Source organism: Xyrauchen texanus, chromosome 9, assembly GCF_025860055.1.
Source record: "Xyrauchen texanus isolate HMW12.3.18 chromosome 9, RBS_HiC_50CHRs, whole genome shotgun sequence".
Lineage (NCBI taxonomy): Eukaryota > Metazoa > Chordata > Actinopteri > Cypriniformes > Catostomidae > Xyrauchen > Xyrauchen texanus.
The window spans coordinates 35,446,666-35,470,644 of NC_068284.1; the positions used below are offsets into that span (position 1 = coordinate 35,446,666).

General features: G+C 39.4%; 1 protein-coding gene across 1 annotated transcript in view; it reads left to right on the forward strand.

Annotated features, from left to right (window-relative positions):
• The first annotated feature begins 10,824 nt into the window (after nucleotides 1-10,824).
• Nucleotides 10,825-23,979, forward strand: part of LOC127648606 (GTP-binding protein REM 2-like) — a 40,952-nt gene continuing 27,797 nt past the window's right edge. The window contains exons 1-3 of the mRNA XM_052133276.1: nucleotides 10,825-11,069; nucleotides 12,338-12,659; nucleotides 13,262-13,335. Of these exons, the coding sequence (XP_051989236.1) occupies nucleotides 11,058-11,069; nucleotides 12,338-12,659; nucleotides 13,262-13,335 (408 nt within the window). The 5' untranslated portion in view covers nucleotides 10,825-11,057. The remainder of the gene's footprint in view (nucleotides 11,070-12,337; nucleotides 12,660-13,261; nucleotides 13,336-23,979) is intronic.

Here is a 23,979-nt window from a genome sequence, read left to right on the forward strand (position 1 = left end):
CTCAGGTATGTTTTATTCAAGTATCAACATGGGTAGCAAAGCTGGATGAAATTATTGAGAAATATTTGAGCTCATGCAGAAAATTCTGTCTTTTGATTGCAGATAAATCTGAGTTAAGCAAAAGTCTTCATTTTCTGTCCATTTTCTAAGAGAAACCATTGAGGTACTCAAAGGATAGTTCACCCAAAAATTGACATTCTGACATCATTTACTCACCATCATTTTGTTTCAAACCTGCACAACTTTCTTCAGTGACATACAAAAGGAAATGTTCTGCAGAATGACTGCCTCAGTACCTAACATTCTGCCAAATATCTCCTTTTTTCCTTGGAAAGGTTTGGAACAGCATCAGAGTGAGTAGAAGGAATATTCTGGGTTCACTACAAGCTAAGCTCAATGGCAGCATTTATGGCATAATACGGATTACCACAAAAATACATTTTGAACCAACCCTCCTTTTCTTTAAAACAAGCAAAAATCTGGGTAATATTGAGGCACTTATGATGGAAGTGAATGGGGCCAAACCATAAACGTTAGAATACTCACTGTTTCAAAAGTAAAGCCACAAGACATAAACAATCAGCATGTTAATGCTTACTTTTTGCTTTTTATTAAAGAAAAGGAGGAACCAATATATATCCAAATGAGTACCGTCATAAAAACGCATATGTGCTTGGAACTACTGTCTTACGCATCAGATCGTAATCTTCCGTTGCTGGTTCAAAACAAATGATGCATCCAAGTCTCCATTAGTAATTAAAACATTTTACTTCAGAAATAGTATCATGGCTGGTGCTGTTTCTAACAAGTTATTGGATGAACAGGATGTGTGTGTGTGTGTGTGTGTGTGTGTGTGTGTGTGTGTGTGTGTGTGTGTGTGTGTGTGTGTGTATGTGTGAGCGTGTATTTATCACTTTGTGGGTACCAAATGTCCCCATAAGGATAGTAAAACCCAAAATCTTTGACCTTGTGGGGACATTTTGTCGGTCCCCATGAGGAAAACAGCTTATAAATCATACTAAATTATGTTTTTTGAAAATGTAAAAATGCAGAAAGTTTTCTGTGAGGGTTAGGTTTAGGGGTAGGGTTAGGTTTAGGGGATAGAATATAAAGTTTGTACAGTATAAAAACCATTATGTCTATGGAAAGTCCCCTTAAAACATGGAAACACAACATGTCTGTGTGTGTGTGTGTGTGTGTGTGTGTGTGTGTGTGTGTGTGTGTGAGAGAGAGAGATAGTGTGTGCAATCACCTGTTGCCACTCCAAGTCAAGTCAAGTGTTTTTTATTGTCGTTCAACCACATAAAGTTAGTACAGTATACAGTGAAACGTTCCTCCAGGACCATGGTGCTACATAAAAACAACATAGGACAAACACAGAAACACATGAGACTACACAGACTAAATAACATACCCATATAAAGTGCACGTGCAAACGTGTGCAAAAAGTACGGGACAGTACAATAAATTACTAAATATTAACAGGACAATAGGCACCGTGAGAGACAGTGCAGAGCCGACCAGTACACAGTAGTGCAAAAAGATGACAGTTTCAAAAAATGCCAAATGTAAACATAACATACTATGAGATAGTGTTCTATGCACATAGCAGTTATTGAGGTAGCAGCCAGTTATAAAGTGACAAAAATTAAAGTACAACTCAGGACACATGTGTGTGTGTGTGTGTGTCAGTCCAGTCTCTGAGTACTGAGGAGTCTGATGGCTTGGGGGAAGAAGCTGTTACACAGTCTGGCCTTGAGGGCCCGAATGCTTCGGTACCTCTTGCCTCTTGAGTTTGTGTGAGGGGTGTGTGGGGTCAACCACAATGCTGGTTGCTTTGCGGATGCAGTGTTTTTTGTAAATGTCTTTGATGGAGGGAAGAGAGACCCTGATGATCTTCTCAGCTGTCATCACTATCCTCTGCAGGGCTTTCCGAAACGGTGCAAGTTCCAAACCAGGCAGTGATGCAGCTGCTCAGGATGCTCTCAATAGTCCCTCTATAGAATGTAGTGAGGATGGGGGGTGGGAGATGTGCTTTCCTCAGCCTTCGAAGAAAGTAGAGATGCTGCTGGGCTTTCTTGGTAATAGAGCTGGTGTTGAGGGACCAGGTGAGGTTCTCCGCCTGGTGAACACCAAGGAATTTGGTGCTTTTGACGATCTCCACAGAGGAGCTGTCGATGTTCAGCGGAGAGCGGTCACTCTGTGCTCTCCTAAAGTCAACAAACATCTCTTTTGTTTTGTCCACATTCAGAGACAGGTTGTTGGCTCTACACCAGTCCGTTAGCCGCTGCACCTCCTCTCTGTATGCTGACTCGTCGTTCTTGCTGATGAGACCCACCACGGTCATGTCATCGGCGAACTTAATGATGTGGTTTGAGCTGTACATTGCTGCACAGTCGTGAGTCAGCAGAGTGAACAGCAGTGGACTGAGCACACAGCCCTGAGAGGCCCCAGTGCTCAGTGTGGTGGTGGTGGAGATGCTGTTACCGATCCGGAATAACTGAGGTCTCCCAGTCAGAGATGCTGTCAGCTTTCTGAAGATCAGCTTTCTCAGTAGAAAAATAGCATCCAATCGGGGGTATTTCTCCCTATATGGTGCGCAAGAGTCGATCAATATAAAAACCGCAATGTCCTCCACCATTTTAAACAGCACCCATTGTGTAATTAATCAGTCTGTTGTGTCTCTCAGCTGTGATGAGCCATAATGCTGAAGTTGTTAGTTAAAAGTCAATTATAGCTATTTCCTAGCTTAAGTAGTAATAATACAAGCGATGACAAAGAGTTGTATTATGTAAACACTAGCTGATGCGGATTCACTTCAAGTCAACTAACTGGCTCATATTACACACTACCTGCTGGCTAACATATTTAATGTAAAAAACAAAAAGACAAACAGAAGCTCTTAACACATATGCACATCACACACTTTAGGTTAGAACGGCACGAACACAATTTTATATATTTTTTTGTGGTACTCAACATTATGCCACAAATGCTCTCGATTTAGATTAACTTGTACTGAACCCGGAATAATAATAATATCTTTAATGATGACAGTATGTTCATTTTAGGGTTAACTTACACTTTAAAGAGATCTCATTTGTGATTTTTCTTTACTACGAGAAGCCTATTTTTCACTTAAAATAATCAATCCAGTTTCCAAGTCCAAGAATGAATGCCACAGAGTAGATTCTGACCCCTCTTGGTCAATCTTTCATCTCTCTAGCACAACCAATCTCTGACCTTTTTCCATTCATGCCTTTTAGCCCTGGACTGAAATGTATTACAGAGTGGCATTCATGGTGATGCAGGAATTTTCTCATTGTGAATGCTCAGGTTTTTGAGGTCTTGTCTACATGGTGACATTTAATCTGCATTCAAGGCAGGCAATTTCATCAAATAACAACAAGGTTGGAAATCATCTCATGGGTGGGTGGATGGAATTTTTTTTAGAAAAGGTCAAGAGGTTGGCTGATGTCAAAGTATTTTGCTGATGCCTGTCATTCAACAATAACAAAACCATCCAATATTTTTGTTTACACAGGGTTTTAAGCCGACTGGAAAATTGGTTGTTTTGATGTATATCCTATTATATAAACCAACAAAACACTAGCCAGATAAGTGACCGTTTAAATCTTTTTCAGTAATCTGGCACAACATCCCTGCAGACCTCACCGAGATAACAATGGTTCAAAGAGGTCACTTTTGAAGTGCAGACAGGCTGAGGAGAATAACACAGAAAATGGAAGTGATCTGTCCCACAATTACGCTGAATGCATCACTGCACTCACAAGCCTTATATGCACTTAAACTCACTCATTATTCTTTGCAATTATACCATTCATAACTTTGTTTTTTCTGAATAATTAAGAGTTGTCAATGCTCCCATCAAACTTCTTTCAGACTCACACAGAGCTGCTGTGGTCTGATGAGATGCAATTAACACTACAGATTAACAAGCTCATCTGTGACATGAGCTCAACATGCTCCACTGATCCCTCTCGACCCTTTCTGTCATCACGCAACACCAAAGACCTCCATGGACTTGAAAGTCTAGCTCTGAGTGGTTGACAGAAGCCTCTGCCTGCTGTGGAGCCGCTTTGAGCTGGCATGAAATTTGTCACATGTACATGAAAGATACACACATGTATATATATATATATATATATATATATATATATATATATATATATATATATCTCCAAGAAGTTACACAGCAGGAGCATTTGCATCATGGTGATTCAGAATACATATGCATTATTTCATCTATAGTGGTATAAAATAATGTATTGCAAAAACAATTGCATCTGTGAATGGTCACAAACAATACAGATTAAAATCAATATGAAATCAAAATAAACCATTTTTACTGTCTTAATACACATTCCTTGTTTAATTATTAGCGGTCCATCTGTGCACATTATGCCAAAGAAAATGTAATCCTTTGGTCCGCTTCTGAAACAACTTTCCTTTTTAGATGATGTCACCAACTCCATCTTTTTTTCAAACAGCTTCCCTCCAACATCTGACAATCCAATCAATTCCCAACATTTAAAGTAAAGTCCAAAAATCAAATAATGGAATCAAAAAAGTAATCTATTTGACTCCAGTAGTTAAATCCATATCTTCAGAAGTGATATAATAGGGGTGGGTGAGAAGCAGTTTAAAGCAGTTTTTGCTAGAAATTCTTCTCCTTACCCAGCAGGGGGCAATATACAGAGAATAATGTGAATCACCAAAAACAGAAGAAGAAGAATGTGAAAATGATTTATTTCTCATCCACACCATCACACTGCTTCTGAAGATATTGATTTAACCTCTGGAGTCTTATATGATTTTTTCAGCTTTAAAATGTTGGCACCATTCAATTTTTATGTTTATATTTATTTATACAGTAGTTTAATCCATCTGTTAAGGAATTTTCCTGCCTTAATCAGCACAAAGTAGCTGCAATAGTTTCCAATACCTCCAATACAATAAGGGCACGGGGTAAATGCGTAAATAGCTTACTACTCGTGACATGTGGCACAAAGCGCACTGATATATTGCAGCACGTATTTAAAAATGTACACTTTATAACTGATGTCACAAGAGCCCATATTTACAGAGTCACCCTGAAAATGACCATCATCATGTCACAGAAAAGCCTGTGTTATCAGTAGAGCTACAACTTACCTCAATGTGCCGCGTTAAGTTGGAGCTTCAATTTTAATCTTGAAATATCTGCTTGTCTTGGTGTTAAATGAAGGCACTGCATGACAAAACTATTATTTTTTCACTGTGCGGGGTGAATAAAGTTTTTAGATTTTTTTGAAGAGCATGATGCTGCTGCAGTGATGGAATCGTCTTGTCTGTGACAGAGACGCAGCTGTGTGAACTTCCGCTGTTGTAAATGTCTCATTTAATAATCTCTCAATAAATTACGCATTAATTCAAATTAAACCCAGAAATGTAATGACAGGAACACTGCCCAATGTAACAAAGTAAAAGTTAATTTTTTTTTTCATTAGAAATGTACTTGATTGTGAGTAAAATGTACCCACTTTTAAACCAACTCTAAAAGTACATTTATTCCCAAAAAGTTACTCAAGTAAATGTAACAGTAAATTACAAATTACTACCCACCTCTGGCAATGAGACAGAATGAGAGTTCAATATTGGTAAATTGTTCAGATGAATTAGTCTCAATTAATATTAAATTCTTTATCATGTATTCTCCAAAACGTGCCATGTTTATTGCAAAAGTGCTATCTCTCTCAGCACAATACCTACCGTTTAACACACGTTAACTGTAAAATGTTCACTGAATTCAGTCACCGATGAAGGGTCTTCGTCTTCGTGCCAGCGTGCTCAAGTATGCGACTGAGAATTGGGACAATCATTGGCATGGGAAGAAGTGATACTAGCGAGAGAGTTGAATATCTATGATCTATATATGCCTATATATACTTTATACCTTTGTAGATGTATATAAATTAGTCCCTCGCACTGTATGATAAATGTCTCCTAATAGTTATCATTCCTCATGCCACAAAAATGCTTCTATAAATGTAAAAGTGTTACAACGTAGCATAGCTGATCAGTTCTGGGCACTGCTGGCTAGTCTGTACTGCACTGGAGAATCAGCTGCAATTGGTTTTGGCATTTGCAGTTCGAGTGGCCAGATGTCCCGATTTTACAAGCTGTGTATCACGTCCCGAAGGACTTAAATTCGGGATGCCTTTTGGACGGATTCATTAACAGTTTTATATCAACTTAGTTTTGCTTTGGTAGGTAAGCATGCAATAAAAACTGTTATTTTACTAATTTATATATATAAACACAATATATGGCCAGAAATATGTGTAAACCCCCTTCTTATTAAAGAGTTTGGTTACTCCGTTCATACCAGTGAAGATACATCATAATTCTACTCCAAACAATGGCATCTTAGAGCATTCGGTGCTTCCAACTTTATAACAACAGTCTGGGGAGAGCCCTTTTCTATTTCAGCATGAAAATGCCCCTGTGCACAAAGCAAAGTCCATAAAGAAATGGTTTACTGTGTCTGATGTGGAAAATATTGACTAGCCTGCATAGAGCCCAGACCTGAACCCCACTGAATACATTTGGGGTGAACTGGAATGCCAACTGAAAACCAGGCCCCATCGCCCAACATCAGTGCCGGACATCAGTGATGCACTTGTGTCTGAATGGGAGCAAATCCCTGCAGCCATGTCACTACATATATAGTATAGTGGAATGTATAGTGGAAACCAATAGTGAAAGTTGTTATTGCACCAAAGGGGGAAATTGATGCCTATGGTTTTGAAACTGAACGTTCATCAAGCATATAAGGTGTCCACAAACTTTTGGTCACATAGTGTGTGTGTATATATATATATATATATATATATATAGAGAGAGAGAGAGAGAGAGAGAGAGAGAGAGAGAGAGAGAGAGAGAGAGAGAGAGAGAGAGAGAGAGATAAAGTATAGTAATATAAAGTAATATATAGAGTTGTATAAACTAGTATCCATTTGTCAGACTTGATTAAATGTAAAGTTACCTTCATGGAAACTGACTCAAGTAAAAGTTAAGGTAGCTCACGAGAAAACGACTTAGTAAAAGTATTAAAGTAACTGATTTTAATTTACTTAAGTATCAAAAGTACATGTAAACTGCATAAATGATGGAACAGTAATTAAACCCATGGCAACTTATTTGATTGGTGGTGCTCATCATTTACTCAACCTTATGCCATCTCAAATGTATTTGATTTTCTTTCATCTGCAGAACACATTCAAAGATTTTAGAAGAATGTTTCAGCTCTATAGGTCAATTCAAAGGATGTGAATGGTGGCCAGACATTTCAAGCAACAAAAAGCACAATAAGGGAGCATAAAGTTATCCATACCACTACAGTGGTTAAATCTATGTCCTCTGAATCGATTCAGTTGATTTTGGGTGAGAACAAATTAAATTGTAACTTATTTTCAATTTATAACTTGCCATTGCAATCTCTAAGCACGATCATGATTTCAAGCTTGATTTCACTTTCTCATGCTTGATGCATGCACAGAGCCTTAGATGGCACTATAGGAAGTGTAATTGAGCTTGAAATCCTGATCACCAAGGAGACTGCTAATGTCAAGATTTATAGTCGGAAAAGGAGTTATAATTTGGTCTATTCTCACCAAAACCAGCTGAATCTGTTCAGAAAACATTGGTTGAAACCACTGGTGTTATAGATACTCTTATGCTGCATTTATGTGCTTTTTTGAGCTTCAAGGTTCTGGCCACCATTCACTTACATTGAATTGACCTACATAAAAGCATATTCCTCTGAAAATCCTTTTTTGTTTTGTGTTCTGCAGAAACAAAATGAAAGTCTTACACATCTTGGATCAAACGAGGGTAAGAAAATTAAACGAACTATCCCTTTAATGGCGCATTCAAGTCAAATTAGAATGATCATATTTGTGTGATGAGTGTAAATGAACACCACAGTCCATAAAAATTGGAACATTGAAGGGTGGAGTTGAGTCGTATTAGTGACCAGAACAGAGACTTGTAGGGGTGGGCTCTTTTCATTTGGGCCAATAAGCAACCACCCAGAACACCCCGACAACTGCATAGCAATGTGCAGAAACACAGATAAAACAACTTTACAACAGCATAGAAACAACCTGACAACCAACTAGAACACCCTGTAAACTGCAGAGCAATATGCGAAAAACAGAAAACAACTTAGCAACAGCATAGTAACAACCTGGCAACCACATACTGTAGCAATGCACCAAACACTGCAGAGATCACCTTGACAACTGCATAGCATGCCCTAGCAACCATCCAGAAAACCCAAGCAAATACTGTAGCATAAATATGCTACAAACAAATATAACACCAGAAAATTAGTTTTGCTTAGGCAAAGACCAATCACATCTTCATAAAATATTTAAATACATTTCATATATTTCATGATATTGATAATAAGGTAATTATTCATACACATCATTGTTTGACTGTAAAATGTAAGTATGTGATTGACTTTTATATGAACAGGTCTCCGGAAATGTATTGATCACACGTAACTTATTTTTAACAGCTTTCATAATGTTTAAGCCTAAACTTATCAAATTAATTGGTCAAAAAAAAAGAAATGAACTTACATGAGCAGTTTCTTGTCTTCCCCAGTGGAGACAGACGACAGAACACGTAATCTGGCGCGCACTTCGCTTGTGATTTTGATTCAGATTCGTGATTTGCGAAACGAATCATTCAGTCTTTTTGAATCTTTTTGTTCAGTTTAAAGGAATCGAATTTAAAAGATTCGACTCTTTCAATTCTTTTAACGAATCACACATCACTATCGCCGATCTACATGCATTTTTACAACTACAGCTGTTATTTTTTTCTGTGTTCAGTCGCAAAAGTATGAAAGGGTCTGGAGAAATTAATTGGAGTAAAAGTATCAACTGACTTTTCAAAATGTAGTAAAGTGAAAGTAAAATCCAAAGAAATATTTCTACTCAATAAAGTAGGAAAATTTAAAAACTGTATTTATACTTTGTTACTATACACCTCTGTGGTGTTTATATATATATATATATATAGGTCTATATATATATATATATATATATATATATATATATAAACAATGTGGCCTTCAGTGTCTCTTGTAAAAACTGCTTCAAGCTTTTAAAAGAATTATTCAAGAGACAGTAATTAAACAGAGAGCAGAGTAAACACTGCTTTAAGATTTTCAGCAACAGTAATTAAATATTTAAAAAAATTATAATAGAAAAACATTAAAAAATTATTTAATGCAAATTAAACTACTTAAATATTTGACAATCTTTACTGTGGCATTATTAGATATACATTAATAATGATTTGATGCAGTAAGAATGCATAAATGCCTATAACAGACAGCATTCAGCTAAAATACATTTAGACATAGTGCAGATTTATCATTTTGAAGAATTTGTCCCCTCTGCTCATGGGTGGACTGGGAAAAGAAATAAGCCCGGGTCGCTGTCCTTTTCTGCATATCGCTGCCTCCTTCGGCATATCGAGGCACCGTTTTGTGTCCCCCTCCGCATAATGCAGCGGCCCATTTCAGCTTATGTGTTCCATTCGGCCCCGTTTCGTGGCCGGCTCACTGGGAAAAGTCCCGGTTCTCCCAATGGCCAGTCCGCCCCTGCTGGGATGTAGAATATGAGGCTACTACGCGACAGTAGTCAATTGTGTGCCTTATTATGGGACAAATCTGAAAGCTGTGTGTAAATGCTGATTTTAATTTCACTGGCCGAGCTTTTGAGAGATGAGAATTGGTTAATTTTATATGATGAGGAAGTCACTGTTAATTGCTCGCTCTCTCTCATGAGAGTAAGCATGTCTTTAAAGTGTTGGTCTACGCCTCTATAGTCTTGTGGATTTATTGTTATTTACGTTATTTAAGTAATATTGAAAAATTCATCTGATTAATTTACCAGCAGTTATTTTGTCTATTTAGGAAGAACAGACCACGTTGCAATATGACCAATCAGGGAAAGAAGGGGCGTTTCAGGGCCACCCACAGGTGTGAATTCATTTTCACCTCTTTTATTTGTATTTTTTTTAGATGTCAAATGAACCCGTGACCATTTTTCCAATTTTCTATTTTTAACTTGAGCATAACATTGAAAGTACAAGTCGTAATCTGTTTTTTAATATTGGTTTTGTAAATGATTAATGAAATTCCATTGATACATATTTAATCCATGATCAATGGAAACATGCAAATTCTTCACACTGTAACTGTAATCAATGTTCAAACCAAATATACGCCCTTGAATATGGAAAGAACGAATGCTACACGGATAAAGATCAATTGGTCTATTCAGAAAATATTAAAAGAGCCCTCCAGAAAATGCTTTTCATTCTTCCTATGAAATAAAGGATAATTGATGTAGTTGCAATAAAACTAAACGACCACTTAATAATTGATGAAGCACTCGACAACTTCAGTTTTACTGGAGAGAGAGAAATACATTCTTCAAATATGCGCTTAATACGACCTGGAGAGAAAGAGATCTGCGAGTCCTTATGAGGTAAAACAAAGTACTTTTCAAGGACGAAGCAAATTAACACTTTTCCTCGATATGCGTGGGTGAGAGAGAGAGAGAAAGGACCAGACAGATTGAGAGCATTCAGGTAAAGGACTTGGGCGAATGGGCGTGGCTACAGCACAGGGGCGTGGCAACACGCTTTCCTATGAAAATCCACTCACTACAGAGACTTAAAGGGACGCACAGGTGTACTGTGGCACATGAGTCACGCAGCGCTGCCGTTCACAAAGAAGAGATTAAATGTTTACAGTTAAGTCAACGTGAGAAAAAAGGCCGGATTTCGCGCCATTACGGTCAAATACACATCGGTAGCGTGTCTTTTTTTGTCAGACTACTGCCATGTGATGGCATATGAGTCGAGTGTAATGTAACAGTCCCCACCGACGCTTGAGTGCCGCCTTTGACGCTCATTGACATGACATGGACGGCGGAGTGTCTCACTGATAACAGATGAACTGAGGAACGATGTCGGACCAGGTAAGAGCGGGATACATCTTCACCGCATGTGTGTGTGTGTGTGTGTGTGAGTCCTTTTCACTTCACAGGTTTGGGATGTACGCCGGTGTAGCACACGCCCTCTTCTCCTGCACCCTTTGTGTCACTTTCTTTCTTTAGGAGTGATTGTGTGTTCTGAAAACATTCCTGAACTGAAATGATAATTGATATCCAATGTTCAATGTAAACATTAAAAGATAGCAGTAGTGATCATTTGACTAATTATACATTATAATGAGGTATCAATTTATCATTTTGTAGTTGATTATTAAGCATTTTAATTAATGGTTATTAGTCATAATTATAATTATTGCATGCGTTATTTACGTTAAATAACGTTTTAACGCTAACGTTACACCCTTTGTGACACTTTAGGAGTGATTGTTTTTTTTTATAAAACGTTCCTGTACAGAAATCTCTAATAAAAATACCTTCAATTTAAATTTATTTTCCTCGTAATGCTAAACATAGAAAAAAGAAGTAGTGATTATTTATAATAATTGATACCAATTCATAATGTTTGCAATTTCTCATTTTTGGTGTGTTTGATAAATTAATGATTATTATTCATAATTATAGTAATTTCATACAGTAGTATTTTAATATGCATGAGTTAATTTTGACTATGTTATGACAAGTAACTGTTAAGAGCTGACCTTGGGTTACAACATCACCCTTGGCATAATAATGCACATCATATTGCCTTTCCCACAATAAAGTCTTTAAATATATTTTCAGTATAATTGGTCTTTATGTGTCTTGCATGTCTTGACACCAGATCAGGGGAACAAGATCTCCAGCACACATGCAGTGCTGCGCCGATATTAATTGCTGTATTAATATTGATGGTAGTTGCCCTTACGAGCAAACACAGTAAACACTTCAAGAGCCCTCTTGGTGATTTTGGTTAAAAAGAGATAGGTGGATGAAGCCTAACAGCCTTGAGACTGCGGCAAATCTGTCTGTTGGAATGTTTATGCACATTTTATATAGGGTGAATGCTTGTTTGTGTGAAAGGGTTCATATTGTGGGCAAGGATGCACAGTGTTTATTACTGTTTTGACCTACTTTGATTTAAAGTACAGTACACAACCCTTGAATTCCCAAATGATCAAAACTCTTCACCTTCCTATACATTATTAATCCAGACATACTACTGACTGTAATTGGTTTTGAGTGTCATTTTTATTGGGTAAACATTTTTGCCTCTGATCTGATCATATATTATTATTTGTCTTTGGATTTCACAGGGTTATGGCTTAACTCTCTCGGCAGCTCAGGGGCTTCGCAGGGGCAGCACCCCCCTACCAATAAAGCATCAGCTAAGGCGAGAAGAGGCAGTGTCTGAGGATTATGATTGGACGCCGGGGCTTGACGAGCCTGCAACTCCACAAATCAGCATCAGCAATGTCCAAGATTCACCCACCCCAAAACCTCCACAGCAAAAGTACCACGGACCCCTCCGGATAGTACTCCTGGGCCAAAACGGAGTGGGCAAATCCTCTCTGGCACTTTGTCTTGCCGGAATGTCTGATGGATCACTCTCTATAGACTCAGAAAATCAAGCAACCGGTAAAGATATTTGTATAGCTTCTTTATTGTGTGCTCAGAATGAAGCTTCGGTTGGATGCCAAGGACTGTACTATTTTTAGATTTGCTTGGGATGAAACACACTTATCACCTCGCATACACCCGAGATCACTAGTGTTAAGGCTCTCAGGTTTTGATTGGAAAAAGCAGAGTCGGTGCCGTGAAGGCATCCATCTTATTTCAGGTCTTTCATCATCGTGTGTCTTAATGAGGTGGGAGAGAACAAGCTCCTTCTCTCAGTACAGAGGCTGAGAGCATGTTTACACAAACAGAGCATGTCATTTACTAGGGGGTAAAGTGCCAATCCTGGAATTCTTTTTCTTTCTCTCTCCCCTTTTCCTTACCTGAGTTGTGTGCACTTGTGCATCGATTCTGCACATTCAACGAAATTATTGTTACATGGCATCTCAAATCCAATTTTGAACTTGCCTTTCAACACTTCTTTTGTAATATTTTCCACAGTCAGTTATTATACATTTGAACTCAGTGAAATTGCTAGTTGCTGCTTAACTGCAGAACTAAAATTAGAAGCTCAATGAACGCTGATGATCAATTTTTTTAATAATTATTTGTGTGTGTTTTAGATGAGGGTTACCAGCGACGAGTGACCGTGGATGATGAGGACAGCACAGTTTTAGTGTATGACAATTGGAAACAGGTGGGTGAAACACACTCATGCATAAAAGCAAATTTACATTTGTTTAACCTTAGGGAGAAAAACAAAACTTTTTTTAAAGGGGTAGTTCACCCAAAACAATGACAATTCTTTCATAATTTACACAGTCATGTCTTTGAAATACTATGTTCTGTGAAACACAATAGGAGATATACTATAAAACTATATATAGTTTTCCACCCAAAAAGAATTTTCACCCATCATTTACTTGCCCTCATGCCATCCCAGATGACTTCCTTCTGCTGAACACATATTCTTCTAAAAATCTTCATATCTCGGCTCTGTAGGTCCATATTTTAAAGGTCCAAAAGCATTTAAAGGTAGCATTAACATAATCCATAAGACTCCAGTGTCTTCAGAAGAGAAAGTTGTGGGTGAGAAACCGATTGATATTTAAGTCCTATGCTGAGTTTGGAACTGCATATTAACATACTGTTACTATTTAGTACATAGACAGATATGGCAGAAGTATTACAAGTTGTATGGGTAGTATGCAATTCCGAATTCAGCCGTACTATCAAGCTCCAATTTCACACTCTTCTTCTTTTGTTTTTGGCGATTCACTGTCTTCTTGCATATCGCCACCTAATGGGCAGGGAGGAGAATTTATAGTAAAAAAGGACTTCAATATTGAACTGTTTTTCACCCACACCTATCATATTGCTTCTGAAGATATAGATTTAACCACTGGAGTCCTTTATGCTGCCTTTATGTGCTTTTTAGAGCTATAAAATGTTGGTACCCATTCACTTCACATTGTGAGGACCTACAGCGTTTTAATATTCTTCTGCAAATCTTCGTTTGTGTTCAACAGAAGAAAGAATATTACCTTTAAGCAGAATGTTAGGGACTGACATCAACATTCTTCAAAATTGTTTCTCGTGTTCCATGGAAGAAAATACATCAAAACGGTTGGGTGAATTTTTAGTTTTGGGTAAAAGAAGTCATTTTTATTTGTATAGTGATTTTCACAGGAGCAACTTTACAGAAAATGATGCTGTATAATGATGTCTGATGTCTTACAGTCCTCCATTGACCAGTTTAAATGAAAAACGTGATTGAAAATCAAAGTGGGACTTAGCGGTCAATAATTATTTTTACATTATTCACACAACAGAGCCCCCTCAGTAAATAATTTACATATTCCAAATTATTTTCTTGTGACATTATGAAACTTCAGAGAAGTGTTTCTAAAATATGAATTTACAGGTATTTTACAGGTGTGTCAGTGAGATGTAGAAGTATTCTAAAACTTAAAAAGAGGGCTGCTCCTGAGATTAACTATCCAAATTTTAGCCACCTAGCTTGCTGAAAGTTAGAGCATATACTTGTATCCCTAATCATAACAGTGGTCAAATTCTGCAACCTTGAAAGCCCATGCAGCATTGCAACACTTTCCCATAAGCCTTAGACACCAATTTGAAATGGAATAGTAACCGAGGCTGTCATTTCTCCTAATATCTCCTATCGTGTTCTATAGAAGGAATAAATCATGACAGAATTTGTATTTTTGAGTGAAATATCCATTTAAAGGGGCGACAAAATAAGAAATGCATTATCATCAATGCTTTGATCTCTGAGGGTTAAACCAGGCTTTCATTATTTTGTCTGTGTTGTACTTTGTGGCTTTCAGAATTTATTAAAATGTCTTCTATTGCTTTACTACCAGCATACATTTTAGTTCATTAGTGTACAGTTCTGATAAATGGGGAGGCACAGTCACAAATCATAATGTGAGTGGTTGAGGCAGAGAGAAGGATAGAGGTTAACAGAGACATAAAAGAGGGGATGCAGAGAAAGATAAAAAGACTGTGTTTTGCTCTTGGCCCTCCAGCAGAGGTTTGTCTGTTGTTTGTCATTTCTGTTTCCTTTTACTTTAGGGGGAAATTGTTTCAGTTTCCTGTAATTTGTCCAATTTATGCTGAGTGCATCTTCTAGTATTTAGTAACCTTTCAAAAGCATTTTATGTGTATCCTCCAGTGTTTGGTGTTATGCGATAAGAGTAACGATGCAATATTTTTTATTTTAGACCATAATATATATTTTTCTAAATAATTGTATCCCCTTTTCTCCCAATTGGAATGCCCAATTCCCACTACTTAGTAGGTCCTTGTGGCGGGGTTACTCACTGCAATCCAGGTGATGGAGGACAAGTCTCAGTTGCCTCAGTTTCTGAGACCGTCAATCCGCGCATCTCTGTGCATGGCACCGCGGAGACTCAAAGCATGCGGAGACTCATGCTACTCTCCATGATCCTTGCAAAAATTACCATTACCATCAGGAGTAAAAGTGTGCAAAATTTGAGGATGGGCATTGTGGTTCTAGAGAGTATGAGACATTCTTACTAGCGATGGGCAGAGCACAACAAGTCTTCTTTTAGGTCCACCCAGAGATTTGTTTTAAAAATGGCAAAATATTGCTGGTAAAGGAATGTAAATCTGAACGCTTCAGTGGAATCCAGTTGTTCTCATCATTTGCTGTGGTGGAGTTGTTTTTGTGCACTTGAGCTTAAATGAGCAGACTGTAACTGGGAGGATGGTATGAGAAAAGCTGACTCTGGATCAGCAGCTGCAAGCAACATTCTACATCGATTGTGTACATGGAGAAAATGTCATTTATAAGAAACACGTCTACAATTTTAAGAAATTTAGTAAACAAGTTATTTGATTCATAGCATTAAAAACGATTCCATTCAAGTTGTCAATATGCACGTTTGTAGTTGTGTGCGATCAACCAGTGTCGTCTTTATATGCCGTGGATCAGCTCAAAACAAGTGTACAATGAGATGACTTAAGTGGAAAATATAAATGTATTCATCTGACTTATTCCTTGAACATGTTAGACTGGTATTCCCCACTGAATTGTATCCTGACTTCTGAAAAACAAATCAAGTTGACTTTGGCATTCTCGATGGGCACTACACATGATGACTTATATGATGCAGGTTCAAGTGTTGAGCTTTGTTGCATTTGGTAAGACAGTGGTGATTTTTCATTTCATTTTGGCTGTCAATGAAAGTCAGAAGTGCAGACAGTTGCCAGTAAAGTATGCCTTGTTGTATGGTTGAGTTGGCAGCAGTTCATCCTCTGTGAAGTTCATTGTAATAGATTGAAGTGATGCAGACAGTGATATTCGAAGTGCCACTCACTGTCTGGTTGGCATAGTAATGTGTTTTGTTAACTCTTCCTGACCTATAACAGCGAAGGTTGACTAAAGTTGCTAGTAGGGACACCTTAAAGCATTAAGTGATTTAAGTGACCTATTTTTCACCAAATATGGATCAAAACTAAGTATAACCGCTGCTCAGCCTCTGAAATATATCATAGCTACAAGTGTGGCAGGAGAATATTTACTATTTGAATCTCCCAGCATGCCAAAATCACAACATGGTCACTGCTGAAATCTTCGCTGTCCATTTTTTATCACATTTAGCAAACTTCTAAGTTATAAGTATTTGACTTGTAGGGATATGTGGAACAAAATGTACTTGTTTAGTGCAGATAATGGCAACATTCTTAAAAAATTTGATGCTTTTTTGCTGAAATGTAACCGTCGGTCTCAGTGGTCATTAATTATTTTTACATTATTCACACAACAGAGCCCCCTCAATAAATAATTTACCTATTCCAAATCATTTTCATGTGACATAAATAAACTTCAGAGAAGTGTTTCTAAAATATGAATTTACAGGTGTGTCAGTGAGATGTAGAAGTATTATAAAACTTAAAAAGAGGGCTGCTCTGAGATTAACATATTCAAATTTTAGCCACCTAGCTTGCTGAAAGTCAAAGGATATACTTGTATGCATGATCATAACAGTGGTGAAATTTTGCAACTTTGAAAGTCCTGGCAGCATTGCAAATTTGCAACACTTTTCCAAAATTCACCCAAAAAGAAATATGTATAAACCTCATAATTATAACCACAGCTTTAGAAACCATTTTCATGGCATCTTTTTTTTTTTTTCCTTTCATTGAAATGGAATGGTAACTGAGGCTGCCATTCCTCCTCATATCTCCTATCGTGTTCTATAGAAGGAATAAATCATGACAGAATTTGTATTTTTGAGTGATATATCCATTTAAAGGGGCGACAAAATAAGAAATGCATTATCATCAATGCTTTGATCTCTGAGGGTTAAACCAGGCTTTCATTATTTTGTCTGTGTTGTACTTTGTGGCTTTCAGAATTTAATAAAATGTCTTCTAATGGCTTTACTACCAGCATACATTTTAGTTCATTAGTGTACAGTTCTGATAAATGGGGAGGCACAGTCACAAATCATAATGTGAGTGGTTGAGGCAGAGAGAAGGATAGAGGTTAACAGAGACATAAAAGAGGGGATGCAGAGAAAGATAAAAAGACTGTGTTTTGCTCTTGGCCCTCCAGCAGAGGTTTGTCTGTTGTTTGTCATTTCTGTTTCCTTTTACTTTAGGGGGAAATTGTTTTCAGTTTCCAGTAACTTGTGAGTGCATTTGAGAGTGCATCTTCTTGTATTTAGTAACCTTTCAAAAGCATTTTATGCGTATCCTCCAGTGTTTGAGTTTACGCGATAAAAGTAACGTGTGTTACATAATCAGATTACTTTTTAGATTAACGAGTAAAGTAATGTAATATCTTTTTATTTTTATTTTTTAGAATTTTTTATTTTTGTCTTATCACATGGCTTGCTGTGCATGACACCAGGGAGACTCGCAGCATGTGGAGGCTTATCTTACTCCGCGAGCCACTCGCAACTTACCACGTGCCCCATTGAGAGCGAAAACCCCTAATCACGATCATAAGGCGGTAACCCCATGTGACTCTACCCTCCCTAGCAACCAGGCCAATTTGGTTTCTAAGGAGACCTGGCTGGAGTCACTCAGCACGCCCTGGAGTTATGTTTTAAAATAAGTAACGTGTTGCTTTTGTACACCTCTCCTTTCACCATATTGTGATAAATTGGGAGTAAAAGTGTGAAAACTGAGGCGGCACGTGATGGGTATTGTAGTTGTAGAGAGTATGAGCCATTCTTACTAGCGATGGGCAGAGCACAACAAGTCTTCTTTTAGCCCACCCTGAGATTTGTTTTAAAAATGGCAAAATATTGCTGGTAAAGGAATGCAAATCTGAACACTTTTCCAGTTGTTCTCATCATTTGCAGTGGTGGATAATTTTTTTTGTGCACTGGAGCTTAAATGAGCAGAATGTAACTGGGAGAATGGTATGAGAAAAGCTGACTCTGGATCAGCAGCTGCAAGCAACATTCTACATCGATTGTGTACATGGATAATATGTATTAATTTCATAAAATATTAGAAATTTTTGTTATACAGTAAACAAGTTATTTGATTCATATCATATTTTTTTTTTTTTATGTTTGCAGTTGTGTTCGATCAACCAGTGTCATCTTTATATGCCGTGGATCAGCTCAAAACAAGCGTACACTGAGATGACTTAAGTGGAAAATATGAATGTATTAATCTGACTTATTCCTTGAACATTTTAGACTGGTATTCCCCACTGAATTGTATCATGACTTCTGAAAAACATCTTAAATTGACTCTGGCATTGTCGATGGGCACCACATATGATAACATGTATGATGCAGGTTCAAGTGTTGAGCTTTGGTAAGACAGTGGTTATCATTATTCATTTTGGCTGCCATATAGATAGAAAAAGAAATCATGCGTATTCCAGTTATTGAGTCTTTCCTATAAATATGATGTAAAGACTTACTGATTGTAGACTTGTAAATATCTGTTTGTTGTTTTGACATGAGTATTGTACAGTAGCTAGCATGACCTGTAATATCTCTACATATACAATATCTCTTCTTGAAGGGGGGGCAGGGGGCAACCAATAATCCTCTCAGCAGACCGAACTGTCCTTTGTAGTCTTCTGATGTCTGATTTCGTAGCTGAACCAAACCAGACAGTTATTGAAGTGCAGAGGACAGACTCAATGACTGCTGAATAGAACTGTTTCAGCAGCACTGGTGGCAGGTTGAACTTCCTCAGCTGGCGAAGGAAGTACAACCTCTGCTGGGCCTTTTTCACAATGTAGTCGATGTGTATCTCCCACTGCAGGTCCTGTGAGATGGTAGTGCCCAGGAACCTGATTGACTCCACTGCTGCCACAGGGCTATTTAGAATGGTGAGGGGGGACAATGTTGGGGTGTTCCTCCTAAAGTCCACAATCATCTCCACTGTTTTGAGTGTGTTCAGCTCCAGGTTGTTTTGACTGCACCAGAAAGCCAGCCGTTCAACCTCCTTTCTATATGCAGACTCATCGTCATCTCGGATGAGACCGATGACAGTGGTGTCGTCTGCAAACTTCAGGAGCCTGACAGAGGGGTCCTTGGTGGTGCAGTCATTGGTGTACAGCAGTGGCGGCTGCTGGTCTTTCAAAGAGGGGAAGCTCATTTTCGGCCTACATTATAAACTTATTTAAAAGTAAATTCTGCCCTACGTTCCTTTTCGAGAAAATGCACTGTGACTCTGTCGTACCAACTAGGTGTCTTTTCCAGTGACTTGACCAGTGTCTTCTCAATGGCCAGCAGAGCTAGGCTGCTTAAACAACCTTGGCCCATTGTGTTACTTGGCCCTTGTTGGATGATTCACTACTCTCATCATGTCCCCTAAATGACAGCTCCTGTCGGCCAAGCAAGGATGTTACATCAATAAGGCGGTTTAGGAAGGCCCTGTTTTGTTTGACTGTTTCATTATGTTTAGTCACTTGAATGCGAGCACCTTCATTGATTGCATGCTCAACCCTGATCCTGCCCATGCAACTTAATCTTGCACATGCACTCACATGTTCATTGCTCTTTTCATGTCTTTTATATGCCCTGTCAAAGTTAGACAGATCTCCAAACCCCACTTTTGACCAAACAACACATCCGTGAGATGGTTTCATCAAGAGGCATGGCCAGCAGTACATTTTATTTGTCACAGCACTTCCAGTCAGCCAGCTAACTTTGTCATACCAGGAGAGCTGAAAAGACCTGTTATTTTTCCCTATTTTTTGCACTAAATCAATCTTAGGTGTTGATCTGCCCTGCTGTTTAATTCTAATTTTTTCCTCGTAAGGAAGACTTTCAAATGGCTTCGCCAAAATCAGGTCGACAATATTAGCACCGTCTGCCATCGTGCGCAGTTTCACCCATACGACGCTAGCCTAGCCTACTGTATGAATGAATGAATGAACGAACGAATGCTCTAAAACAAAATATATTAAACTTGGTAAAACTGAAACAAGGAATGTGGTGTATAATTGTGTAAAATGTATTATGCAAATTGACTAGCAATATCGCCAAACAAATATAAAGAAATAGGTTGCAGCAGTTTGTCTTTCGACTACACTTGAGAAATCCACGATGGGACTGAGCGCAAAATAGCTTCAGTGACTTCTTATAGTACAGATTCGCTGTCAATCAAAAGGAGATGCAGTCTTTCGACAGATCCTCCAATCATCACGTGAAGCCCGAGTCCGGGCCAGCCCACTCCTCATTCACCCCCAGAGACGCTGAGCGTCCGTGGGCGGGACATAATCGCAGCATTTATCCAATGACCGTCTATTTTCAGAGCACTGAAAAAAACTGTTCAGAGCAGCCCCATTGAAGTCAATGGATGCTCGGCTTCAACAGGGAAATGCACTGATGCTAAGGGAATGTATGAGAAGTAAATCGAGTCAGCCGACCTGCTATATGTAATGTAGCTGATTCTGAACGAACTTGTCTTCGAGATAAACGTGTTCTAACGCATTTTTAGTCAATAAATTGTTTACACAATAGTACATATTTGACCATTATTTTTTTGACATTATAGGGGAAGCTGAGCTTCCCTTGCAGTCTTAAAGAAATCCCCACTGGTGTACAGGGAGAAGAGAAGTGGGGAGAGTACACATCCCTGGGGGGCACCAGTGCTGATGGTACAGGTGGTGGAAGTGAATTTTCTCTGCCTCACAAGCTGCTGCCTGTCCGTCAGAAAGCTGGTAATCCACTGACTGGTAGAGGTGGGAACAGGGAGTTGGTTTAACTTAGTCCGGAGTATATCTGGTATGATTGTGTTGAAAGCCGAGCTGAAGTCCACAAAAAGGATCCTTACGTATGTCCCCGGTCTGTCCAGATGTTGCAGGATATGATGCAAACCCATGTTGACTGCATCATCCACAGACCTGTTTGCTCGATAAGCAAATTGAAGGCGGTCCAGAAAGGGTCCAGTGATGTCCTTCAGGTGGGCCAACACCAGTCTCTCAAATGACTTCATGACCACAGATGTCAGGGCAACAGGTCTGTAGTCATTAAGTCCTGTGATTTTAGGTTTCTTAGGGACGGGGATAATAACTGAGCGTTGGAAGCAGCATGGGACTTCACACTGCTCCAGTGATCTATTGAAGATCTGATTGAAGATTGGGGCCAGTTGGTTAGCACAGGAACGAAGGCAAGCTGGTGAGATGCCATCTGGTCCTGGAGCCTTCCTTGTCCTTTGCTTCCGAAAGACACGGCACACATCGTCCTCACAGATCTTGAGTGCAGGTAGTGTAGCAGGAGGGGGGAGGAGGGGGGTTGCAGGAGGTGTTAATGGTTGTGTGAAATGAAGGTCAGAGTGCATGTGGGGTGTGAAATCGGGCCTTTCAAATCTGGAGTAAAACACATTCAGGTCGTCAGCCAGTCGTTGGTCCGCCACAGGGTTGGGGGTAGGAGTCCTGTAATTAGTAAGTTGTTTCAGGCCACTCCACACTGATGCAGGGTCATTAGCTGAAAACTTGCTTTTCAGCTTCTCAGAGTAGCTTCTTTTAGCCACTCTGATTTCCTTATTCAGTGTGTTCCTGGCCTGATTATACAAGACTCTATCCCCACCCCTGTAAGCCTCCTCTTTGGCATGACGAAGCTGTCTGAGTTTCCCTGTGAACCATGGTTTATCATTGTTGAATGACAAAAATGGCAGTAGGGATGCACATATCCTCACAGAAACTGATGTATGATGTAACAGTATCTGTGAGCTCGTCCAGGTCTGTAGCTGCAGCTTCAAAAACACTCCAATCAGTGCAGTCAAAGCAGGCTTGTAGTTCCAGCTCTGCTTCAATAGTCCATCTCCTTATAGTCCTTACAACTGGCTTTGTTGATTTTAATTTCTGCCTGTAGGTCGGGAGACGATGAACCAGACAGTGATCAGAGAGACCCAAAGCTGCACGTGGGACAGAGCATTATGCATCCTTTAATGTTGTATAGCAGTGATCCAATATATTCCTGTCTCTGGTGGGGCATGTAATGTGCTGTCTGTATTTGGGCAGTTCGCGTGTGAGATTTGTTTTGTTAAAGTCCCCAAGAATAATAATGACTGAGTCCGGGTATTGTTGTTCTGTGTCTGAGATTTGATCAGCCAGCTGTTGCAGCGCTAAGTTCCCAGACGCGTTAGGAGGAATGTAAACACTCACCAGAATAAACGAAGAAAACTCCCGCGGTGAGTAGAATGGCTTACAGTTAATAAAGAGCGCTTCCAGATTAGGACAGCACATCCTCTTTAGTGTTGTTACATCTGTACACCAACTTTCGTTGATGTAAAAGCATGTTCCACCGCCTCTCATTTTCCCGTTAACTCAGCGATGCGATCCGCTCTGAACAGCTGGAAGCCCGGCAGATGTAATGCGCTGTCGGAATGGCTTCACTCAGCCAGGTTTCAGTGAAGCACAGTGCAGCAGAGTTTGAAAAGTCCTTATTAGTATGTGTGAGGAGATGTAGTTCGTCCGTTTTGTTGGGAAGAGAGCGGAGATTTGCGAGATGAATGCTCGGCAGCGCTGTGCGAACGCCAGCTGACGGAGTTTAACCAGCGCGCCAGCTCGTCTCCCTTGCCTGCGTCTCGTAGCGCATCTAAACAACACAGCAGCGCCTCCAACTAAAATGTCCAGCAAAACGTCCCAATATTGAAAAACCGGGAAAAGATGATCTGGTATGTGCTGCCGAATGTTCAGCAGTTCGTCCTTGGTAAAACTGATTGGTAAAAGATTGCTAAACACAGGACAAACTAACAAAAACAACAAAAGAATTGAAGAGCTACACACCGAGGTGGCCATCTGCGGCGCCATGTTGTATTATGTACATGAGGTCGGCAAGTTGTGTAGCATTGGGTAGTCCAGGTAGGGAGATCAAACGGCACATCTTGGAGAACCTGTCGATAACCACCAGGATCTCAGTCCGACCGTCAGAAGGAGGCAAGTCGGTTATGAAGTCCATGGCGATATGGGACCACGGCCGATCGGGTATGGGCAACGGCTGGAGGAGTCCAGCGGGAAGGTTGCGAGGAGTCTTGGACTGGGCACAGATGGGACAGGAAAGGACATAGTCATGGATGTCGTCCTTAAGAGAGGGCCACCAAAACTTCTTCGAGAGCAGCTCTGTAGAACGGGTGATGCCAGGATGGCCGGAACAAAGGGAAGTATGTACCCATTGCATAAGCTGAGGGCGAATCACTGCAGGCACATACATCTTGTTGGGGGGAGTTTGAGGAGGTGCGGCGGGTTCATTACCTTGAGCTTGTAGGATGGCCTCCGTCAATTCCCAACTCACGGGGGCTACTAGGCACGAAGCAGGGAGAATGGTATCTGGCTCCGAAGGTTTAGTCCCATAACTGAAGAGTCTGGAGA